The sequence below is a fragment of the Barbatula barbatula genome, assembly GCF_947034865.1.
Source record: "Barbatula barbatula genome assembly, chromosome: 5".
NCBI lineage: Eukaryota > Metazoa > Chordata > Actinopteri > Cypriniformes > Nemacheilidae > Barbatula > Barbatula barbatula.
The window spans coordinates 421,581-443,564 of NC_136769.1; the positions used below are offsets into that span (position 1 = coordinate 421,581).

Consider the following 21,984-nt stretch of genomic DNA (forward strand, 5'->3'; position numbering starts at 1 on the left):
GCAGCCCTCAATGTATTGCTGATAGAAGACCACCATGCCTAAGAACGATCTTATTTTGGTCTGTGAAGGAACATCAGTGCCGTCTTCCATTAGATCCTGTTCTGTGATATCCACAATAGCTTGTACCTTGTCTGGGTCCGTAGCTATGCCTTTATTACTCACAATGTGACCAAGAAATTTAACAGAGGGCTTCATGAAATGACATTTCTTTGGAGACAAGTTGAGGTTGTGAGTCTGGAGCCTCTGAAAGACCATCTCAAGACGTTCCAAAGCCAGCTTCTCATCTGGAGCGAAAACAAGGATGTCGTCAAGATAGCACAGCATACTCATGAAGTTTTGATCACCAAATATGCTCATCATCATCCTCATGAATGTTGCAGGGCTATTGCATAGCCCCTGCGGAAGGCGGTTATATTCGTAAAGACCGAAGGGCGTCGTAAACGCTGTGAATCTCCTGTCATCCTCGTGTACCTCCACATTATAATAGCCTGATGTCAGATCCATTGTGGAAAAGAATGCATTACCACCCAGCGCGGCAAGAGCATCGGCTTGATGTGGAAGGGGATGTGCATCCTTGACGGTGTGCGCGTTCAGCCAGCGGAAGTCTGTGCACAACCTCAAATCACCATTTCTTTTCCAGACTAACACCAGGGGCGATGCATAGTCGCTCATTGACTTCCTGATTATGTCACGCTCCTCCATATTGTTCAAGGCCTCACGGAGCTTCTCATGATGTGACGGTGCCAGTCTCCTGTAAGGAAGTCTGAATGGCTTTGTGTCACTTAAGGAAATCCTATGAACGAAGCCTTCTGCCCTACCACAATCTAGTCCGTGACGCGAGAATATTGACTCAAACTTGATCAACAGTTCAACCAATTTCTGCCTCCAGTAAGGCGTCAGAGAGTTTGAAGCAACATCAACATCCTGAAGTCCCAGGTCAGACAGCGTTGCGCTTGTCAGATCAAGTGCCTTGGAGTTCTGCTTGTCAATGTTGCACTTATCAATGTCTTTCATCTGGCTTCTAGTGACAAGTCCATTACACTGCAAATCCTTCTTTTGCTCGACTGACATGTTAACACAGTCAACGTCGAAATCCTCGAGAGCCATGCAGGTGTATACATCAGCCAGCTTGCAGTTGCGTTTTAGACAGACAGGTTTGTTCGAGGGGTTGATCACTTTGACTGGCGTACAGCCATCGCCACATAATGACACAACTACTCTGCCTACCAACACATTTCTCGGAGCTGTGCGCACTGTGGTGGGCTCCACAACAACTGTACTGCCAACAGATAGCGTTTTGTCACTAACAAGTCTACCCCACACTATATGTTCTGTCATCGGCTCTAAAGTGACAGCATGTTTCAGTTTCACAGTTCCCACTTTTGCAGGTAGATCTTTTCCTTTCCATGATTCCACATTGCACAAAAATTGAAGTAGAGCCTTTGTGTTAGCATCTTTACTCTCTGTGTCAGACACTTTCTCCCAGAAGTCACACGACAATTTAACATCATGAATCAGGTGTTTAATGACATTACTTCCCAGAATGAGATCAGCAGTTTGCCCTTCCACAATCAGGGTGGGTACACAGAAAGAGCAATCAAAAATTTTCATCTGTACATCACATACTCCCAGCGGCTTTGTACTCAAACCACCACAGCCAATCAGAGTCAGCGTTGTCGCTGCAATGTCAATCGAGGAAAGTACTTTAGCTTCCATGAGTTTGGAAAGGGCTTGTGTACTCATTGTACAGGCCATAGACCCACTGTCGAGCATGCCTTGAAGTGAAACACTATTCTGGACTAAAACGTCAGTAAAGACCAGACCATCATCCATGTTAAGTTTCTGCACATTCTGAAAAATCACTTTTGTGTCATCATCCACGCTATCGCAAAAATCTGAATAAATAGATGCCACATCAATATCAATTACCTCACTACCAGGGGATTTTTCACTTGGCCCACCACTAGTCCCCTCCATGTGTGGGCCAATTAGTTTCCCTGCTGACCAACGTCTGGGGTAATCTGCCGAATTTGGGGTTGTTGAGAAGTCCCAACTGGGCAATCAGATGCTCTGTGGCCAGAGGAATGACATTTGAAGCACAGACGGTTTACACGACAATGGGAGAGGGTATCATGACTCGTATCTCCACACACTTCGCAGGCCACATTCACTTTGGTATTTCCACCTTTTCCTTTATGCTGTCTGAAAGACTTTGTTGCATGCTGACATGAACCCTGATTCAAAACACGTTCCAACAGGTCTATCATGCGACTTAAAGACTGGTCCTGAGTAGGCTGCTCAGTAACTTGGGGTTGAGGTACCACCGCAGTATCCATCTCTAAAGCACTCCTAACATCCATCGATTGAACATGACACGCAATGCCACTCACATGTGAATCTGACTTGCGCCTCTGAAGCTTATTCTCCCTTTGATACTCATCCAGTCTAATCTGCACATCAGCCACAGTCCATTCCTCCAACGGTTTACACTTGAATATAAGGGACAGCTCTCGATCGGGGCAGTTCTGAATGAACATTAGAGTAACTTCGCGAAAGGGGTCATCTAGGGATTTTCCCTGCTTTCTCAGTCCTTCTCTAGCAATGTCAATGGCATTATGCAGCCTAATCCAATAGTCAAATGGTTTCTCATTTTGTGCGGGTAATGTGGCATAAAAATCCGCCAAAGGCATACTAGAATACACATCACTACAATGTTGTTTGAGCAAATCAAACACTGGCTTTGGGCCCTTACTTAGGTCAATCAATCGGTTGCTCCTCAGTCCAACTCTCACAACATCACGAGCTCTGCCCTGTAACTTAGTCAACACTTCGTCAGCCTGGGCTTGTAAGGGTACTACACGCTTTCGCAAGTACACTTTTACTGTTTCTATCCACTCGTCAACAGAAAATTTCTCATCTGCATCACCTCTGAAATATGGGGGGTCTTTAACATCATGCTGAACAATTAAGCCAACTTTTGATAGGTCACCAACATTAAGTGTTGACTCACTTTGTTTGGTTGGGCCAAAAACCCCAGATTCAAGACAGGAAACAATGTTCTGGCCAATGCTACTCCCTATCTGTTTCACAATGTCAGTAATTAATGTCACTGGTACAGTGTTAAACTCTGATAATTGCACCGAATCGTCAGAAAGGGTACAAGGCCGAGACACAGTAGGTGTCTGCACATCAACACTTCTTGTGTGAATAGGGGTAGAGAAAAGCGGACCAATCTTATCAGCCCCATCAGCATGGTGAGTATAGGCAAACTTCAGTACACCCCTCCCTCTACCCATACCATTTTGGCTTCCAAAACCCTCCATAACAGTATCAAAACGATATATTTAACAATCTCTCAAATAATACATACAATTCAAATAATGAAAGTTCACAGTTCACCAAAAAACTTCAGAAACTTTTGTTTCAAATATAAGTTAAATGATTCCAGTTCAGTTTATATGCTCCATTAGCGAACCTCTCATCTGAGTCACGTGGTACTGGATTCAGCGGCTGGGCTCTCGTTCACTCACAACCCGGTAATTTTCCACTCGCGATGTGCGTCGCAGTCACATGAAGAGTGAAGCGACGGTCACGGCACCAGTTGTAGCGGTGTTTATTCTGCGTTGTGTAATTTATTGAAACTCAACACTCGAAAATCCTTGCCATCACGTTCCCATTTATTAAATCTGTATAACACAAACAGACAAATGGAGGATTTGTGCAGCAAATGAGCAGCGCGCAGCAGCAATGCACGACGCGCTGCCAGATCACATGCAGACTGGGGTTTATACTTGACAAAAATACATTTTTAAGAACACAATACAATAAATAATGTACCTGTATAACACAAACAGACAAATGGAGGATTTGTGCAGCAAATGAGCAGCGCGCAGCAGCAATGCACGACGCTGAGAAAGATATAAATACAATTTGGTTGAGCGAAATAGTTTAACATAAAAGTTTATCGACCATACATAAGTGTACATCACAGAGGGACTTAAAGTAAGAGTTAGACCAATTGATTTTATGAAATTTATATCTAATTGAGTCACTACTAAAATATTCGCGACTTACCGCTGCCAGATCACATGCAGACTGGGAGGAAGCTAAGTGTGCTCACTCCCCAAATCAGCGTGGATGCCAGATATTCACAGGAAATCCATATATGATCATGGCAAGTGGAATCACAAAATATTAGTTTTAAATGTAAACCTGTTACACATAATTGAAACATTAATGATAATTTCCTTTTACCTCACTGCATAATAGATTTGTCATGGTCCTGCCTCTTGTCATGCTTTTCTAGTCTTGTGTCAGGATCATGACAGTCCAATGTGTTTTGTGTGCCAGTGAATGGCCATTGTTTGTTTATGATGACCATGTCTCGTCTCTTGAACCCGCCCCTCGTTTCCTTGTTTAGCTTCCCATCAGTGTTTGATTCCCTTCACCTGCCCTATGTAATTACCCTTTGTTAGTTTCCCCTATTTAACACCCTTATGTTTGCTGTCTTGTGCTGGTTCGTTTTGTATTGTCCCAGTTTATTAGTGGCTCTTGCTCTTGCTCTTGCTCTTGCTCTTGCTCTTGCTCTTGCTCTTGCTCTTGCTCTTGCTCTTGCTCTTGCTCTTGCTCTTGCTCTTGCTCTTGCTCTTGCTCTTGCTCTTGCTCTTGCTCTTTTTTGCCTTTAGTTAAGTCTTCTGTTGTGTTTTTTCCCCATTCAGGGTTTTTGTTTTATTCTTTAATAAATATATTTGTATTGCTGCCATGTGGTGTCTGCTATCTGGTCAACCACATCTTGTCATGGAATGGTAGGACAGAACCGAGATGTAGCAGTAGAAGGGTTAATGAAAAAACTTTTATTACATGAAAAACCTGCAAGGGGGAACAAATTTACAAAAAACAAGCAAACAAGCACATCCTTTGAGGGGGACAAAACGTAACAAGGCTTCTTGGAAAAAAACGAAATAATAAGTCCACAAACTTGAAAGCGGAGCAGGGGAAATCTGAAAACACAAGGATGGGTATATTTACATTTACATCTCACACAATAACAAGATAACACAATAAATCTGACATTTGTTAGGTCAACGTGTATAGAGCACGCCGTCATAATGGAGATCCCTTAGACAAAACATATCTGTCCTTGCATGTTGAAACAGCTGGGACACAGAGAATTCTGGATTCTCACAATATAAGTTGATGGGAAAAAATTGGAGCGTGCAGAGTAAAATCAGTAAATTAACTGAGTACATAGTTATTAGTTAACTATAACTAATCTCCTTAGATTGCAACACAACCAATCTTCAAACACTGAAAGTGCCTAAAGACATCATACAATTGTCTACGAAACTCCGGTGGTCCGGTATAAATTAATATAATGCGACGAGGATACGCAAACAAACAAAACTAACGAGAAATATTCAAAAACTTGAGTGTTAGTTTCCAGCGTGCGTTCCCGAGAGCCAGACAACAGTGCATCCGGTGACAGCATCACTAGACGCATGCATGTTCTAATGTGGACCCTGTGTGGTCAAAATGCGCATGCGTCGAGTAATGCTGACGCCGGATGCACTGTCATGTGGCTCTTGTGTTTGGTTACGTTGCAATCTGAGGAGTCAGAAAGCTTCCAAACTACCTTCATTTGCGTTTGCGGGCAAAATGGGGGTCATACAGATGGGGGCTTCTGTATGCCAGCTTGCACTTTTCTCTCCAGAATTCTTTTCATTTGGTTCATTCGATAGTTTTGCAGTCCGAACGTAATCGTTTTGCCATGATCGATCGAGGTAATTTGGATCAAAATCTAAGAAACTATTATTATTATTTATAATAGATCGCAATTACGATCGGGGTGGCCATTATTTCCATGGTGACCATGGCCACCCCTGGCCACCCCCTAGCTTCGCCCCTGTCTAAAGTCTGACTAGAATTTTTCGCAAATGTTTTGCATTTGCTAGATTTTGTACAATTTTGTACAATTTTCAAGATTGAAAGAATTAATATCAATGTAATTATATTAAAAATGTGATATGTAGAGAGACAAACAAACTGCCTGCAGCATGGCAGACAGGAACTAGAAGTCTGTCTGTTACGTTCTAGCTCCTGAAAGGAGGGGAACCTGACAATCCACTACTCGGGCCCACCAGTGCCAGTAAAGGAGGTATGGAGTCGCAGTTGGAGAAAAGGACACAAACACCAAATACCATATATATAAAAAAACAAGCTTTTATTTAGCCACAGTAAATGGTGTAAAGGATAAACAATAATAATTAACTTGGAAGAGGGGAGGGCTGGACGGACCAAAGTAAAGAAATGAACAAAAGAAACCCCCACCCCTAACCTATACTAACCCCAAAAATAAAATACAATAATCCCTATCTGGCACACGATCAAGGCGCCCTAACCAAACTTACAGCTGGTGGTCCGTCCAGGTCTAGCTGGTGTTTCTAGACAGAGACATATTCCTACGGGTGATGTATACCCCGGGGTAGCTCTAAATCTACTCCCCAACTCCCTAGGAACAACAAAGAAAATAATATTAATTATTAAGAATAACAAGGAAAAGAATAAGAATTAGCACAAATTATTAGGAGCCACAATAATGCAAATGCTCCCTCTTGCTGCTACAAATTCCAAAATGGAACACAAATTAACTTTACTCACACCCAAACAAAGGTTTACAAACTATTATCACATGTTTGTATCAGTGTCAGAAAAAGTTTTCTAAAGACCTCCACACAGTGTACAAACCAAACCAAACCAAAAGCAGGAACAGAGAGAGAGAACTGAGGAAAAACTGTGCTTTTTTAAAGAGCCCCGCCAGCTGCAGCCACTGACGAGTAGGCGGAGTTCGAGGTCCCAATCAGCCGTTGAACCACCAATCAGCTGCCAGGACAGTCCCAGAAGCCATCTTGCCTGGTAAAATAAACAAACACACACCACAAGCAATACTAGACCTAAAAAGATGACTATAAAACGAACCCAGAACTCTGGGGACGTAACACGCCCCCCCCAAAAAATTGCAAACCACCGTTTTGGACACAATCAGTCCTGGTAAACACGGGACAATGCGTCTGCAACTACATTAGATGTTCCTTTGATATGAGTAATACAGATATTGTATCCCTGTAGGATCAGAGCCCACCGCATTAGGCGGCTGTTGTGATTATACATTCTTCTAAGGAATGTTAGAGGATTATGGTCCGTGAATACTCTTACAGGCACAACACTAGAACCGACATATACCTCAAAGAACTGCAAGGCCAACAATAAAGCAAGCGTTTCTTGTTCAATGGTAGAGTACCGTGACTGGCAAGGATTGAACTTCCTGGAAAAAAAACTGATTGGCCGATCTACTCCTTCCTCATCTTCCTGTAAAAGGACCGCCCCAGCCCCCACCATACTGGCATCTATCTCCAGCTTGAAAGGTTTGTCAAAGTTAGGAGCTGTTAACACAGGAGCGCTACAAAGCAATGCTTTTGCTGACTCAAAAGCAGAGCTGCACTCTGCGATCCACTTAAAAGGTACTTTAGGACTGAGCAAGGTAGTTAGGGGTGCTACTACTGTTGAAAAGTTTTTACAAAAAGTCCGGTAGTAACCCACCATTCCAAGAAATCGACGTAACTGACGCCGTGTTTTAGGGATAGGATAGCTAGCAATAGCATCCACCTTGCTAGCAATGGGACGCACTTGTCCACGACCCACCTGTTTCCCCAGATATGTTACAGTAGCTTTACCAAATTCACATTTAGCCAAGTTGAGGGTTAACGAAGCGTTTTCCAAACGCTGGAACACCAACCTCAACGTGGAGAGGTGTTCGGCCCATGTGGGTGAGTATATTACTACATCATCAAGGTAAGCTGTACAGTTGGGAACATCATCAAACACAATGTTAACCAAACGCTGAAAAGTAGCAGGTGCATTACACATCCCAAATGGCATAACTGTATATTGTACAAAATTATCAGGGGTCACAAAAGCCGAAATGTCAGAAGCCCGTGGGGTGAGGGGCACTTGCCAATAACCTTTAAGCAAATCGAGTTTACTTACAAAAACAGCCGAACCAATCCGGTCAATGCAATCTTCTATCCTAGGCAGCGGATAGGAATCTGGCACAGTTACAGCATTTACTCGACGGTAGTCCGTGCATAAACGAGACGTGCCATCTGGTTTCGGAACCAAAATACATGGGGAGCTCCAAGCACTGTGACTACGTTTTGCCATGTCATGTTTTAACAAGTAGTCTACCTCTTCTTTCATTAACTCTCGTTTTCTTATGTTTACTCGATACGGATGTTGGCGAATAGGAGATGTACTGCCAACATCGACGTCATGCGCCAAAACAGACGTGCTCTTAGGAACATCTTGGAACACTGTAAGAAAAGACTGTATTAGAGAGACTAGATCATCTCTTTGACTGTCATCCAAATGTTCCATTAATGAAGGTAAGTTTTGTAGCATCTCTGAATTACTAAGACGCTTACTCTGTTGTAATGAGTGACGCAATTCCAAACCATCATTATTGTTCTCCTCTAGGTCCACAGTAGGCACAGGCACCACCAACGCCATGCTGGATCCCTCAGACTGAACCGAAACACTAGAGGGGTTATCGGAAGAATTACGCACATGATATGCTTTAAGCATGTTAACATGACACAAACGAGAGGAGTGCCTGCGATCTGGTGTATTGATAATGTAGTTAGTATCACTGACTTTGCGTTCCACAACATACGGTCCAGAAAACCTAGCAGACAGTGATGAACCTGGGATGGGTAATAAAACCAGTACTTGATCCCCTGGCAAAAACGCACGGTCTTTTGCTTGTTTATCATACTGTTTTTTCATACGTGACTGAGAGGAAGAGAGAGATTCCTGGGCTAGCATGCAAGCAGCATGCAACCTCTCCCGCATCTGACTAACAAAGTCTAACACATTCTTAGGGGCGCTACTGGGCCCACCAAATAGAACACTCTCCTTTAACACTTTTAACGGACCCCTAGGAGTGTGTCCGAACACGAGGTCAGCAGGGCTGAACCCTAATGATTCCTGCACTGTTTCTCTAACAGCAAACAAAACAAAGGGCACCCCCTGATCCCAATCAGCACCTGTTTCCATACAATATTTTCTCAGCATGGTTTTGAGGGTTTGGTGCCAGCGTTCAAGAGCACCCTGACTTTCTGGGTGGTAAGCGCTGGAAACCTGGTGTGATATGGACAACGTTTTCAATGCAGAAGAAAACAGTTTGGACATGAAATTAGTTCCTTGATCCGTCTGGATCACTCTGGGGAGACCAAAGGTGGAAAAGAACTTGATTAGACTCTTCATAATTGTCTTAGCTGTAATTGTCCGGAGAGGAATAGCCTCCGGGTATCGAGTGGCACTGCACATAATGGTAAGCAGAAACTGGTTACCTGTTCGAGTTTTTGGTAATGGACCTACGCAGTCTATAATCACCCGCTCAAACGGTTCTCCAATCACAGGAATTGGGTGAAGTGGCACACGAGGAATAGGTTGGTTGACTTTTCCTGCAAGTTGGCATACATGACAGGTTTTACAGTATTGCACAATGTCCGATTTTAATCCTGGCCAGAAGAAATGTCGGAGGACTCTGTTGTATGTTTTAGTTATCCCTAAATGTCCGGACCATGCAGGGTTATGAGCCAGTGACAATACTTGCTGTCGTAATGGTGTTGGAACAACTACCTGCCAAAGTGTATCCCAATCCTCACCCGTTTTATGTGCAGTCCATTTACGCATTAGAACCCCTGCGTCCACAAGGTAAGCAATCTCCTGTACTTTTGCCTTTTCAAGAGAGACTACCGAAGCAAAGCATTTGTTAAGGCTAACATCCTCTTTTTGCCACTCAATCAGCCTCTCTGATGTAATGGGTGACAACACATCACCTAACTGGGGAGCGACTCCGCATCCCCCTTTCTCAGACTCCACAGAAGGTGACCCTTCTGGTTTAAACTCTACATCTACAGTTTCAACCCGTTCAAAAATAGTATCAGACAAATTCACTGTATCCCCCTGTATGCGAGCCTGTGCCCTTGTTAAAACACATGCAGGGAACACTTGAGGGTATTTTTGGACTAGGCCAGTGTCAGAAACATTAGATTGGGGTCTGTCTGTTACTTCTAGTACTGGAGACACCTTACCCCCAGCAATGTCATTTCCTAGCAATAGTGTTACCCCTTTCACTGCTAGCGTAGGCACCACGCCAACACGGAACCGACCTGAAACCAAATCAGAATGCAAGTGAACCCAGTGTAAAGGCACAGAAATTGGGTTGGCTTCAATACCGCACAAAAGTATATGTGAACCACAGTATGTCTGTTCAGACCATGGCAACACATCTGTAAGAATAACTGACTGAGCCGCACCAGTGTCACGTAAGATTTTAATTTCCCTCTGGTCTTCAGTTTTCCCTGTGCATGAAACACTCCCTACAGACATAAATGGAGTAAACACCACATCAGGTTTTCCCGAAAGGACCCTGCTGGCACTTCTAGCGTCCTGGTAATAAACAGACTGAGTTAAACCAACACTCTTACGAGCAGGCGGAGGTGATTTAGGCTTGTTCTTTAGTAAGAAACAATCTGAGATTAAATGACCTTTCCGGTGGCAATAAAAACATTCCCTGTCGTCTTTTCGAGGAACAGTAGAAGGGTATGAAGAACGTGATGCACCAGCCGCTGGTGAAGCGGATGTCCTGCTCTGACTGGATGCTGTGAACATAGTTTTATGCGTTAAAGCATATTCATCGGCCAGGACGGCTGCCCGACCCAACGTCGCCACCTTGTTTTCACTAAGATGCATCACGATTCTTTCAGGTAAATTGTTCTTAAAATCCTCCAACAATATCTGATTTCTCAAAGCCTCATAAGTAGATGTTTTATTAGCTGCACACCAACGGTCAAACAAGGACTCTTTGTCCCTGGCAAACTCAACAAATGTTTTACTACCGCTTTTCTTATAATTTCTGAACCGCTGTCTATAAGCCTCTGGTACCAGCTCATAGGCACGCAGCACGGTAGCTTTAACCACATCATAATGTAAACTATCCTCTACAGAGAGAGAGGCCACAACCTCCTGGGCCTTCCCAGTTAGCTTACATTGAAGGAGTAATGGCCAGACGTCTTTTGGCCACTGTAGGGCAGCAGCTACCCGCTCAAAGGCAGAAAAGTAGGAGTCTACCTCAGACTCCCGGAATGGAGGAACCACCGCAATGTTCCTCCCTACATCAAAATTACCTGGTTTGCCAACTGTGTGAGGAGTCACCCCTGCCTCAAGTTCCATGCGCCGAATAATAACTCGAGCTTCCTTGTCGGCCTCTATTTTTCGAATTTCTATTTCATACCTCCTTTTGTCTTCCTTATCTCTTTGATCTGCTTCCAGACGGGCCGTTTTCAGTTTCAGCCGAGCGACCTCTACAGACTCTGGAGACACAGGAGACAACGGGTCATACCTTGGCAGAGTTCGAGGCACCGGAGCTTCTCCATCTCCCAGAACACCCTTCGACCGTGCAGGCGAGGGATTCTCTAAGGCGCCCTCGTCCTCAGTTTCATCCTCGGTTTCCACATCCTCCACAGCCATAACTCCTACCCTTGACAGACTCAACAAATGGTTTTTAATCACCAATACTAAATTTGCTTTACGAGCCTGTCTATCCACTGTAAGATTGTAATAGTCTGCTAGTGCTAACAAATCCACCTTAGATAGGTTAACCAATGAACCCAAGGAGGGCTCTGCAATAAAGCCTGCCACATCTGAAGTAGCCGCCATGCTCACCTCTCATCCAGTATAATACGGAGATACTCAGTACACAACGAACACTACAAACTACAAATACTAAGAAACTACAGGACAGCAACGACTGCTATGCAAAACTTCTAGGCCCTTCTCACACCCCAACACCACACCCCAATCACTGAGCACCGGGTGGTCCGAGCAGTGGGGTGCCAAGATCCCGGATGAGCCCCCAATTGTTACGTTCTAGCTCCTGAAAGGAGGGGAACCTGACAATCCACTACTCGGGCCCACCAGTGCCAGTAAAGGAGGTATGGAGTCGCAGTTGGAGAAAAGGACACAAACACCAAATACCATATATATAAAAAAACAAGCTTTTATTTAGCCACAGTAAATGGTGTAAAGGATAAACAATAATAATTAACTTGGAAGAGGGGAGGGCTGGACGGACCAAAGTAAAGAAATGAACAAAAGAAACCCCCACCCCTAACCTATACTAACCCCAAAAATAAAATACAATAATCCCTATCTGGCACACGATCAAGGCGCCCTAACCAAACTTACAGCTGGTGGTCCGTCCAGGTCTAGCTGGTGTTTCTAGACAGAGACATATTCCTACGGGTGATGTATACCCCGGGGTAGCTCTAAATCTACTCCCCAACTCCCTAGGAACAACAAAGAAAATAATATTAATTATTAAGAATAACAAGGAAAAGAATAAGAATTAGCACAAATTATTAGGAGCCACAATAATGCAAATGCTCCCTCTTGCTGCTACAAATTCCAAAATGGAACACAAATTAACTTTACTCACACCCAAACAAAGGTTTACAAACTATTATCACATGTTTGTATCAGTGTCAGAAAAAGTTTTCTAAAGACCTCCACACAGTGTACAAACCAAACCAAACCAAAAGCAGGAACAGAGAGAGAGAACTGAGGAAAAACTGTGCTTTTTTAAAGAGCCCCGCCAGCTGCAGCCACTGACGAGTAGGCGGAGTTCGAGGTCCCAATCAGCCGTTGAACCACCAATCAGCTGCCAGGACAGTCCCAGAAGCCATCTTGCCTGGTAAAATAAACAAACACACACCACAAGCAATACTAGACCTAAAAAGATGACTATAAAACGAACCCAGAACTCTGGGGACGTAACACTGTCATAGCACACAAAGACACACAGTAGTACACCAAGTCATTTATTCATAAACAATAATTTCAAAACTGCTCAAGAATAGTTATTCCATTTGTGTAATAAACATTACAACATAATTAATTTAAAAAAGATTGTGAACAAATAGTGATTTGGCTGTCCTTTTCTTTAAAGACTTTATTTGTAAAATAAACAATAGAAAATTATATTTTTAATAGTAATACATTTTTCCTTTATTAATTTTGTATTAAATCATAAATATAAACAAATTAAACAGAAAGCATATAACACCATGAAAACTGAATTTATAGGAAAATCAACACTCAAACCCCTGGGATGCCTAGTCATTTTCTGCATCATTTCAAGATCTTTTGGTGAAAGCAAATCGCTGAAACTAACACTGTTGTTAACACACCCCCAGCACAACCATGAATACAAGTTTTAACATCGAACGAACCCTCATTCCACATATTAACACAACCCACGAGAAGCACAATGACACTAAAGGTACACAGATATTTTGGCTTCATAAATCTCTGCAGAAAAGCTTTCCTTGTTTGAGCCTTAAACATTTCTATAGTATAGCAGCTGTTGTCATTTGCAGACACATTTCTTTGGATCTTGTCCAGTAGTTCAGTGACCTGTTCTCTGTTTGACTGATCTTTATTATTCAGTAAGTGAAATCTCCCACCACACTCTTCTATCAGCTTGGACAGTTCTGTATTTTGTCTAATTAGTTGTTCAATTGTTTTATTTTGAAGCTCATCTCCATGTGTGAAGACCACACAAGTGTATTTCAAAACATGTTCACCGAACGTCTGTTTATATAACGACACAATATCTGCGTCTTGTTGAGTGAAAGTGTTCGAAGAGAAAACCAGAAGGTTTGCGTGGAGTCCCGCAGAAGACTGCTGTAGTACTCTCTTTAACTCTGTACACACGTCGATGTCTCTTGAATGATAGAAGTTTGGAGCGTCAATCACTGTGATGATTTTATTCGACACTTCTGCCGTGTGCTGTTGACATTTGTCTGTAATTGATCTCAGGCTCTGTCCCGACTGAAACGCATTACATCCTAGAATAGTGTTTCCTGCGGAACTTACTCCCGAACCGGTTTTTCCTATCAGCAGAACCCGAAGTTCACGACTGTAGGACATCAAGTCAGTCTTATCCATCGCTGCAAGAAATATAGTTATTGTATTATTTGTATGATTCTAGTTTGACTTCATGCTACAAACAGTTTATTTTTAAAACTAATAGCATTAATGCAAACACAATGCCAGCAAAGCATGGTGGAGTTTAGCTTAAGCTATATATTTTCAGCGTGAAGGCTATAATGGCACTACTGATGTTTATTATCATAGAGGCACTTTTTATTAATAGTGAAGTAACAAATAGTTGCTACGACTTACCTTTAATCTGGGTTGTTGGTACAAGCAGATTAATATTTGCTATTTATTTTACTCAGGTTTCACAGCACAGACCGGTGTTACAAATGGCTTTCATTAAAATAGCACTCCTGTACTTTCACTTTTGTTTGACACCTCCTACTTCTCTACACACTTCACTCTTGTTGTGATTTACAGGAAAACCATCATGTTTTGTAAACTTGCCGTTTCTTTTCGACGTTTTACGTAATGGAAATATCATAAGCTATAAGGTCATTTAAACCCTGTTCTTTGTGTTCAGTAGGCATTGAATTGCTTCTTGAATGGATCAAAGAAGTTATCAAGAAACTCAAAGTCACAGACCAAACCTGTCTGATAGTGAAGCAAAGTTAGTCAGTTGTATCTTAACAGTTATTCATTTAGGTTGAAAACATTTGTTCCTCTTTTCAGTTTGTTAACTTGATCTATTTGTGGATTAAGCATAATTTAGGGTATTTACTCACATTTAGCCCGATTGCTCTACAACAGCCGATTTTCAGGGAGCTGCCCTCTTTCGAAATCGAAGCTCGAGCCCACCTCTTCCAACCAGACCAGGGTTGCGAGCTCTCACACTAATCAATCAAACCAGGCTTTAGGTGTCAAGCGTGCCCGGGCGCGGTACGATTGAGACAGTGTGCTGAAGCCCTTAAAGTGTAACTTGACTGTTCGATTTTCTTGAATTTGGCTGAGCAGTCTGTGGGTGGCTCGCCAACGTATTAGAATGCTTCTAGATCTTAAATGAAGAGAGCACACAGATTTTTCCTTATCTCAGCTCTGTAAAAGCTTGTTTTTTCTGTACATTTTTTGCCATTGTACCAAGACAAACATGATGATCAATTACAAGTTGTTTGAATTATAACAGAAAGGGTATTATGTATTAACATTTCATCACAATTAATCAACCTTTTATCTTTTTGCAGACAATAGTTTTTTAAGGAATAGAATGGAAAAGAATATAATAGGCAAGAGAAATGATACAGTTTAATTTTTAAAAGCCGTTTCTTACATCAAAGTTTACATAAAACTCTTTTAATGTACAACATTTGCAAGATCAAGACATTACTAAATGTCATTCTGAATATATCATTATTTCAAACTAATTGAAGGTACAGTTGATATTGAATAAGCTAATAGAACCCGAGACATACCGTTAAAAGTTAGCATTTGTTTAAATTTACTCTACAGTATACAGCATTAAGTAATTCACATTAAATTAGATAGGATTAAAAGGGTCCAGCATGCAGTCCCCGCCGTTCGGTTTACACCAATTTGTAACCCTTCCTATCGGCTTATTCGGAGCGCCGGCCACCTTCCAGTGCCGTGACCGAATCCTCTAGGAAGCAGGGTCCTGTCCCTCCTGAGTCCCCACCCTCTGTCCCACCCAGTTATAGTGTTCCCAAGTTTGTTCCCAGTCACCTGCTGTCCCTCTCCCTGTGTAATCAGTCCTGGTTAGTGTTTCCCTTTATCTAGCCCCAGTTTCTCTCTTTCCTTGTTGGTTCATTGTTTGTATGTACTCACCTTAGTGTGCCCTGCATACCCTCCCTCGTGTTGTATTACCATGGTTCCTGTTTCCCGTTTCCAAGTTTGTGGACTTATGGTTTATTTATTATTATAAAGGGCCTTGTTGGGTTTGTCCCACTTGCGGGAAGTTTTGGTTTTGCCTTGTTTTTGTTCATGTTTTCCCCATCGTGGGTTGTTTGTTTAATAAAAGTTAAAAAAAATTAACACCACATTTGCCTGCGCTTGGGTTCTGTCTTAATTCATGACAAATCTTCTAAATCTTGACATCATCAAAGACCCCTCCCACCTTGGACACAATCTGTTTGAATTCCTGCTATCATGCAGACGTTGTTCTGGTTACATTTCACTTCCAAATGTTCAGCAGGTTGTACTTGATTCTACTTTTTGTGTAGTATTGAAAAACAGGAAATGCTGTTGAGTCAGTGTAGCATTCATTGTCAGCCTCTCCCAGGGACCAATCAACGAAGAGGCGTTAGGTATACACTCACCTAAAGGATTATTAGGAATACCTGTTCAATTTCTCATTAATGCAATTATCTAATCAACCAATCACATGGCAGTTGCTTCAATGCATTTAGGGGTGTGGTCCTGGTCAAGACAATCTCCTGAACTCCAAACTGAATGTCAGAATGGGAAAGAAAGGTGATTTAAGCAATTTTGAGCGTGGCATGGTTGTTGGTGCCAGACGGGCCGGTCTGAGTATTTCACAATCTGCTCAATTACTGGGATTTTCACGCACAACCATTTCTAGGGTTTAATGGGCCGACTGATTCAAGCTGATAGAAGAGCAACTTTGACTGAAATATCCACTCGTCACAACCGAGGTATTCAGCAAAGCATTTGTGAAGCCACAACACGCACAACCTTGAGGCAGATGGGCTACAACAGCAGAAGACCCCACCGGGTACCATTCATCTACACTACAAATAGGAAAAAGAGGCTACAATTTGCACAAGCTCACCAAAATTGGACAGTTGAAGACTGGAAAAATGTTGCCTGATCTGATGAGTCTCGATTTCTGTTGAGACATTCAGATGGTAGAGTCAGAATTTGGTGCAAACAGAATGAGAACATGGATCCATCATGCCTTGTTACCACTGTGCAGGCTGGTGGTGGTGTAATGGTGTGGGGGATGTTTTCTTGGCACACTTTAGGCCCCTTAGTGCCAATTGGGCATCGTTTAAATGCCACGGCCTACCTGAGCATTGTTTCTGACCATGTCCATCCCTTTATGACCACCATGTACCCATCCTCTGATGGCTACTTCCAGCAGGATAATGCACCATGTCACAAAGCTCAAATTATTTCAAATTGGTTTCTTGAACATGACAATGACTTCACTGTACTAAAATGGCCCCCACAGTCACCAGATCTCAGCCCAATAGAGCATCTTTGGGATGTGGTGGAACGGAAGATTCGTGCCCTGGATGTGCATCCCACAAATCTCCATCAACTGCAAGATGCTATCCTATCCTATCAATATGGGCCAACATTTCTAATGATTGCTTTCAGCTCCTTGTTGAATCAATGCCACGTAGAATAAAAGCAGTTCTGAAGGCGAAAGGGCTCAAACACAGTATTAGTATGGTGTTCCTAATAATCCTTTAGGTGAGTGTATATGGCGTGTTGGGTGACTTGGTTATGGATAGTTTTAAATGGTTGGTACGGAATGGTTGTGTGTTTGCTCGTGTTCTGGAGTGAATCTGATCATTTAAAGCACATATCGCTGCTCCGTCAGATGCAGGTAAGGCGCTCTTGTAAATTTAAATTGTGATTGATTAGAGAGTAAGCTGGAATGTTTATCTGGTTGTTGTTTGTTCCTTGTGGATGCTTTGAAGGGTTTTTCTCGCTCCAGTATCTTGCATGTGAGGGATCGTGTGCCTGTCCAATGGTGGTGAGCTTAGCCCATATGAGTTAAAAATTCGGGTGGTTAGTTAGAGCTTAACATGTATCTCTTTACTTGTAGTGATATGGACAGCAGGTATCTCCACGGATCTAACTGCCAGTAGGTGGGTGGGTGGTTCGACGGGAATTGCATCAGCACACGGTGCTTTGTTGACTCAGCGATGTTGCTAGTTCTTTTGCTGATATAGTATTATGGCTTTGACGGTATTGGATGACTTGGGATAAAAACCGTGCTCAGTGACAAAAATCGGCAGACACCTTGCATTCTGTTCCATCTACGCTGACGAGTGTAGTCCTTTGCAGGATTACAGCGTGTAGTGTACCCTGCAAACAGGTTGCTATTTCCGCTGTTCTTAACGTACTACACATGCGCGGAGTTTGCGGGGGGGGCAGGGGGAGCATTGCCCCCCCTGGCGGCTGAAACGGGTAATTGCATTGTTCAAACAAAAAAAATAATTGCATTCTTTAAAAAAATTATATATTATAAATATCTTAAATAAAACAAAACAACTAAATGGTGGTAGGTAATACATCTGATTTCATATACTCCTTTAGTAAAAAAAAAAATCAGGGCTCTGGGTCATGTGACAAGTAACGTAAATCCAGCGATTCTCAGCTAGCTATGGACAAAAATATGGACATAAGGAGATTTTTAAAACATCGAGCTCCAAATGACACAAAATGCGAAATATAACTGGTTTTTTAATCGCTCTCATTGCCACAATGTGTTTTGAAAAAAGGAAAGAAAAACTTTAAAAATCTTTTCGTTTTGGTTGAAGATAATATTTTAACAAAAGTGGTCCGCATTTTATTGCGTTGATCCTAATTGTGTCCGAAGATGCGATGCAAAGTCAAGTGGCTTACCTGTTTACTAATAGAATGATTGTATTGTTGTACTGTTTTTTCTTCTTCTTTGGGTTAAAAATAAATATATGTGTTTATTAAGCATGTTTGTTGTGTCCATATGTGTTAGTGCTGTGTTCCCCAATTGATAGCCCAGGTCCCAGCTGCTACAATGATTTTTTTTTTTTGCCCCCCCTGGCTCGAATGTCAAACTCCGCCTATGGTACTACAGCTTCGGCTACATCGGACACCTTGGGGTAACGTGAGCTTTCAGCCCCTACCTTCAACGCTCCTGTCCTGCTTCAAAAGTGTTTCTGTGCGTGAGTTATGAGAGTGTGTGTGGAAAACTGGTCCTCTTGTTTTGCGATCTCTGGATTATTGTTTTTTGTTTATTTAACTCTAGTGGAGTTTACGCTATCCAGAGTCAATAAACCTCTTCACTGGAACTCTGTGGTGTTCTCCTCTGAACACAAAGCGTTACAGAATAATTCGACCAACCAACTTGACCACACCACAGACCACCCCGACTCCTTCAAGCCCGGACCCCTTCACAGAACTATGAACTGTACAGAAGACCTGACCTAACACTGCGATGAACACATACAGACGGATTACTTACATTTACATTTTTACATTTAGTCATTTAGCAGACGCTTTTATCCAAAGCGACTTACAGATGAGGAAACATTGGAAGCAATTATAACAACATAGGCAACGAAAATACATAAGTGCATCAAACTAGTCCATTAAAGCCTAGCACAGTATGAAAGCTAAGAATAGTGAGTTTTTTTTTTTTTTTTTTAAGAAGGAAAGGGAAGAGCATTAGGAAAAACTCAATCAGCGACGTGTTGACGGAAGAGATGCGTTTTTATGCGTTTTTTAAAGATGGCAACCGAGTCTGCTGATCTTGTAGCAGCAGGTAGATCATTCCACCAATGTGGAACAGATCCAGTGAAGGTACGGGAGAGTGACTTTTTTCCTTTTTGGGATGGTACCACTAGTCGTTGTTCCTTTGCAGACCGCAGTGATCTGGCAGGAACATAGATCTGCATTAGCGAATGGAGATACGATGGTGCAGATCCGGTGTTGGTCTTGTAGGCCAGGAGCAAAGCCTTGAACTTTATGCGGGCGGCAACAGGGAGCCAGTGTAACCTGATGAAGAGCGGAGTTACATGCGCTCTCTTCGGTTCATTGAAGACCACTCTTGCCGCCGCATTCTGGATCATCTGGAGAGGTTTGATTGTGCAAGCAGGAAGTCCAGCCAGAAGCGCATTGCAATAATCCAGTTTGGACAGGACAAGAGCCTGGACTAGGACTTGCGTAGAGTGCTCCGATAGGAAAGGTCTAATTTTCCTAATGTTGTAGAGGATGAATCTACAGGACCGGGCGGTGCTGGCAACATGACTTGTGAGGTTAAGCCGATCATCGATTACCACTCCCAGGTTTCTGGCTGTGCTGGACGGTGTAATCGTTGATGAGCCTAGTTGAATGGCAAGGTTGTGGTGAATCTTTGGGTTGCCCGGGATCACAAGCAGTTCCGTTTTTGCAAGGTTTAGCTGCAGGTGATGATCCTTCATCCAAAGCGAGATGTCACTAAGGCATGCCGCGATGCGAGCAGCGACCGTCGGATCGTCCGGTTGAAATGACAAGTAGAGTTGTGTGTCGTCCGCATAGCAGTGATAGGAGAAGCCATGCTTCTGAATGACCGAGCCGAGGAATGTCATGTAAATGGAGAAGAGTAGCGGTCCAAGCACTGAGCCCTGTGGCACCCCCGTGTTGAGCTGTTGGGACGCGGAGACCTCATCTCTCCAGGATACTCTGAATGACCTGCCCGAGAGGTAGGACTCAAACCATTGCAACGCCATTCCAGAGACACCCATAGCACTGAGAGAAGCCAGGAGGATGTGATGATTGACAGTGTCAAAGGCAGCAGACAGATCCAGTAGGATGAGCACAGAAGACATGGATGATGCTTTTGCCAGTCTCAGGGCTTCGATGACTGAGAGCAGTGCAGTCTCTGTGGAATGACCGGTCTTGAACCCAGACTGATTGCTGTCCAGGAGGTTGTTTTGCATGAGAAAGGAGGAGAGCTGATTGAACACAACTCGCTCCAGGGCTTTGGCGATGAAGGGAAGAAGGGAGACAGGCCTGTAGTTTTCTAGCAGTGTAGGGTCCAGGGTGGGTTTCTTTAGAAGCGGTGTGATGCGAGCCTCTTTGAACGCTGTGGGAAATGTCCCAGTGGTGAGCGAAGAGTTGATGATGTGGGTCAGAGCAGGCACAACCGTTGGAGAGATGGCCTGGAGGAGATGGGTGGGGATGGGATCCAGTGGGCAGGTGGTAGGGTGGTTGGAGCCAATGATCTTTGAGACATCAGCTTCAGACAGAGGAAAAAAGGCAGGGAGCACACACGTGTCAGGGATGTGGGCGGGTTCGACAGATGGTGGCGTAGAGAACTGGCTGCTGATGGCAGTAGTTTTCTTTACGAAGAACGATGCAAAATCAGCAGCTGTTAACTCCGATGAAGGTGCGGGAGCAGGCGGACAGAGGAGAGCAGAGAAGGTTTTGAAGAGCGTTCGAGAGTCCGGAGAGTTGCAGATCCTCGAGTGGTAGTAATCTGTTTTTGCAGAGGTGACATCTACAGAGAAAGAAGAGAGAAGAAATTGGTAGAGAGAGAGGTCTGCAGGGTCTTTTGACTTGCGCCATTTTCTCTCAGCTGACCGGAGGCTGGCGCGATGCTCACGCAGTACATCCGATAACCAGGGAGCCGACGGGGATGGACGGGCTGGTCCAGATGCAAGAGGGCATAGGTTGTCCAAGCAGGATGAAAGCGTGGAACACAGAGTGGCTGTGGCATTGCCTGTATTCAAAAGAGAGAGCTCATCAGAGGGGGGGAGTGCAGAGAGGACAGCAGAGGAAAAACAGGAGGGAGGGAGAGACCGCAGGTTGCGCCGGAAGGTGACCATCGGTGAGACATCTGCGATATCCGGAGCAGTGAGGTCGAGGTCAAGGGTGACGAAGAAGTGATCAGACGTGTGCAGCGGGGTGACCTGAGGGTGATGAGTGGAGCAGTACCTTGTGAAGATCAAATCTAGATGGTTTCCAGACTTGTGGGTTGCTGATGTGGAAACCTGCTCGAGGAGAAATGATGCGGTCAGGTTGACGAAGTCAGCAGCCTGTGGCTTTCCAATGTGGATGTTGAAGTCGCCTAGTACCACCAGGGGAGTACCATCCTCAGGGAAGGATGGTACTACTTGCGGCTCAATACCTCTCCAGAAGACAATCTGAGGTACCATCTGAGAGATACGTGGAGGACTTCCTCAGACTGAGCCGCTGCCCAGCCGCCAGTGCCCGCTGCGCAGCCTTTCTTAGAGTTTCCCGAGACGGCCCCGTCCGGCC

The 21,984-nt window shown here is 43.6% G+C and overlaps 1 protein-coding gene across 1 annotated transcript; it reads right to left on the reverse strand.

The window, feature by feature from the left end:
* Positions 1-12,929: 12,929 nt before the first annotated feature.
* On the reverse strand, positions 12,930-14,456 carry LOC306894756 (GTPase IMAP family member 9-like). Its single transcript, XM_079457506.1, has 2 exons — positions 14,305-14,456; positions 12,930-14,069 (listed from the first exon to the last, which is right to left on the reverse strand). Exon 2 carries the CDS (start codon positions 14,065-14,067, stop codon positions 13,249-13,251), a length of 819 nt encoding a protein of 272 aa, XP_079313632.1. The 5' UTR covers positions 14,068-14,069; positions 14,305-14,456; the 3' UTR covers positions 12,930-13,248.
* Between the last annotated feature and the right edge of the window lie 7,528 nt (positions 14,457-21,984).

What these genes read in the sequence shown, in the direction of transcription:
- LOC306894756 (XM_079457506.1), bottom strand. Translation starts at nt 14,067, where the DNA reads ATGGATAAGACTGACTTGATGTCCTACAGTCGTGAACTTCGGGTTCTG.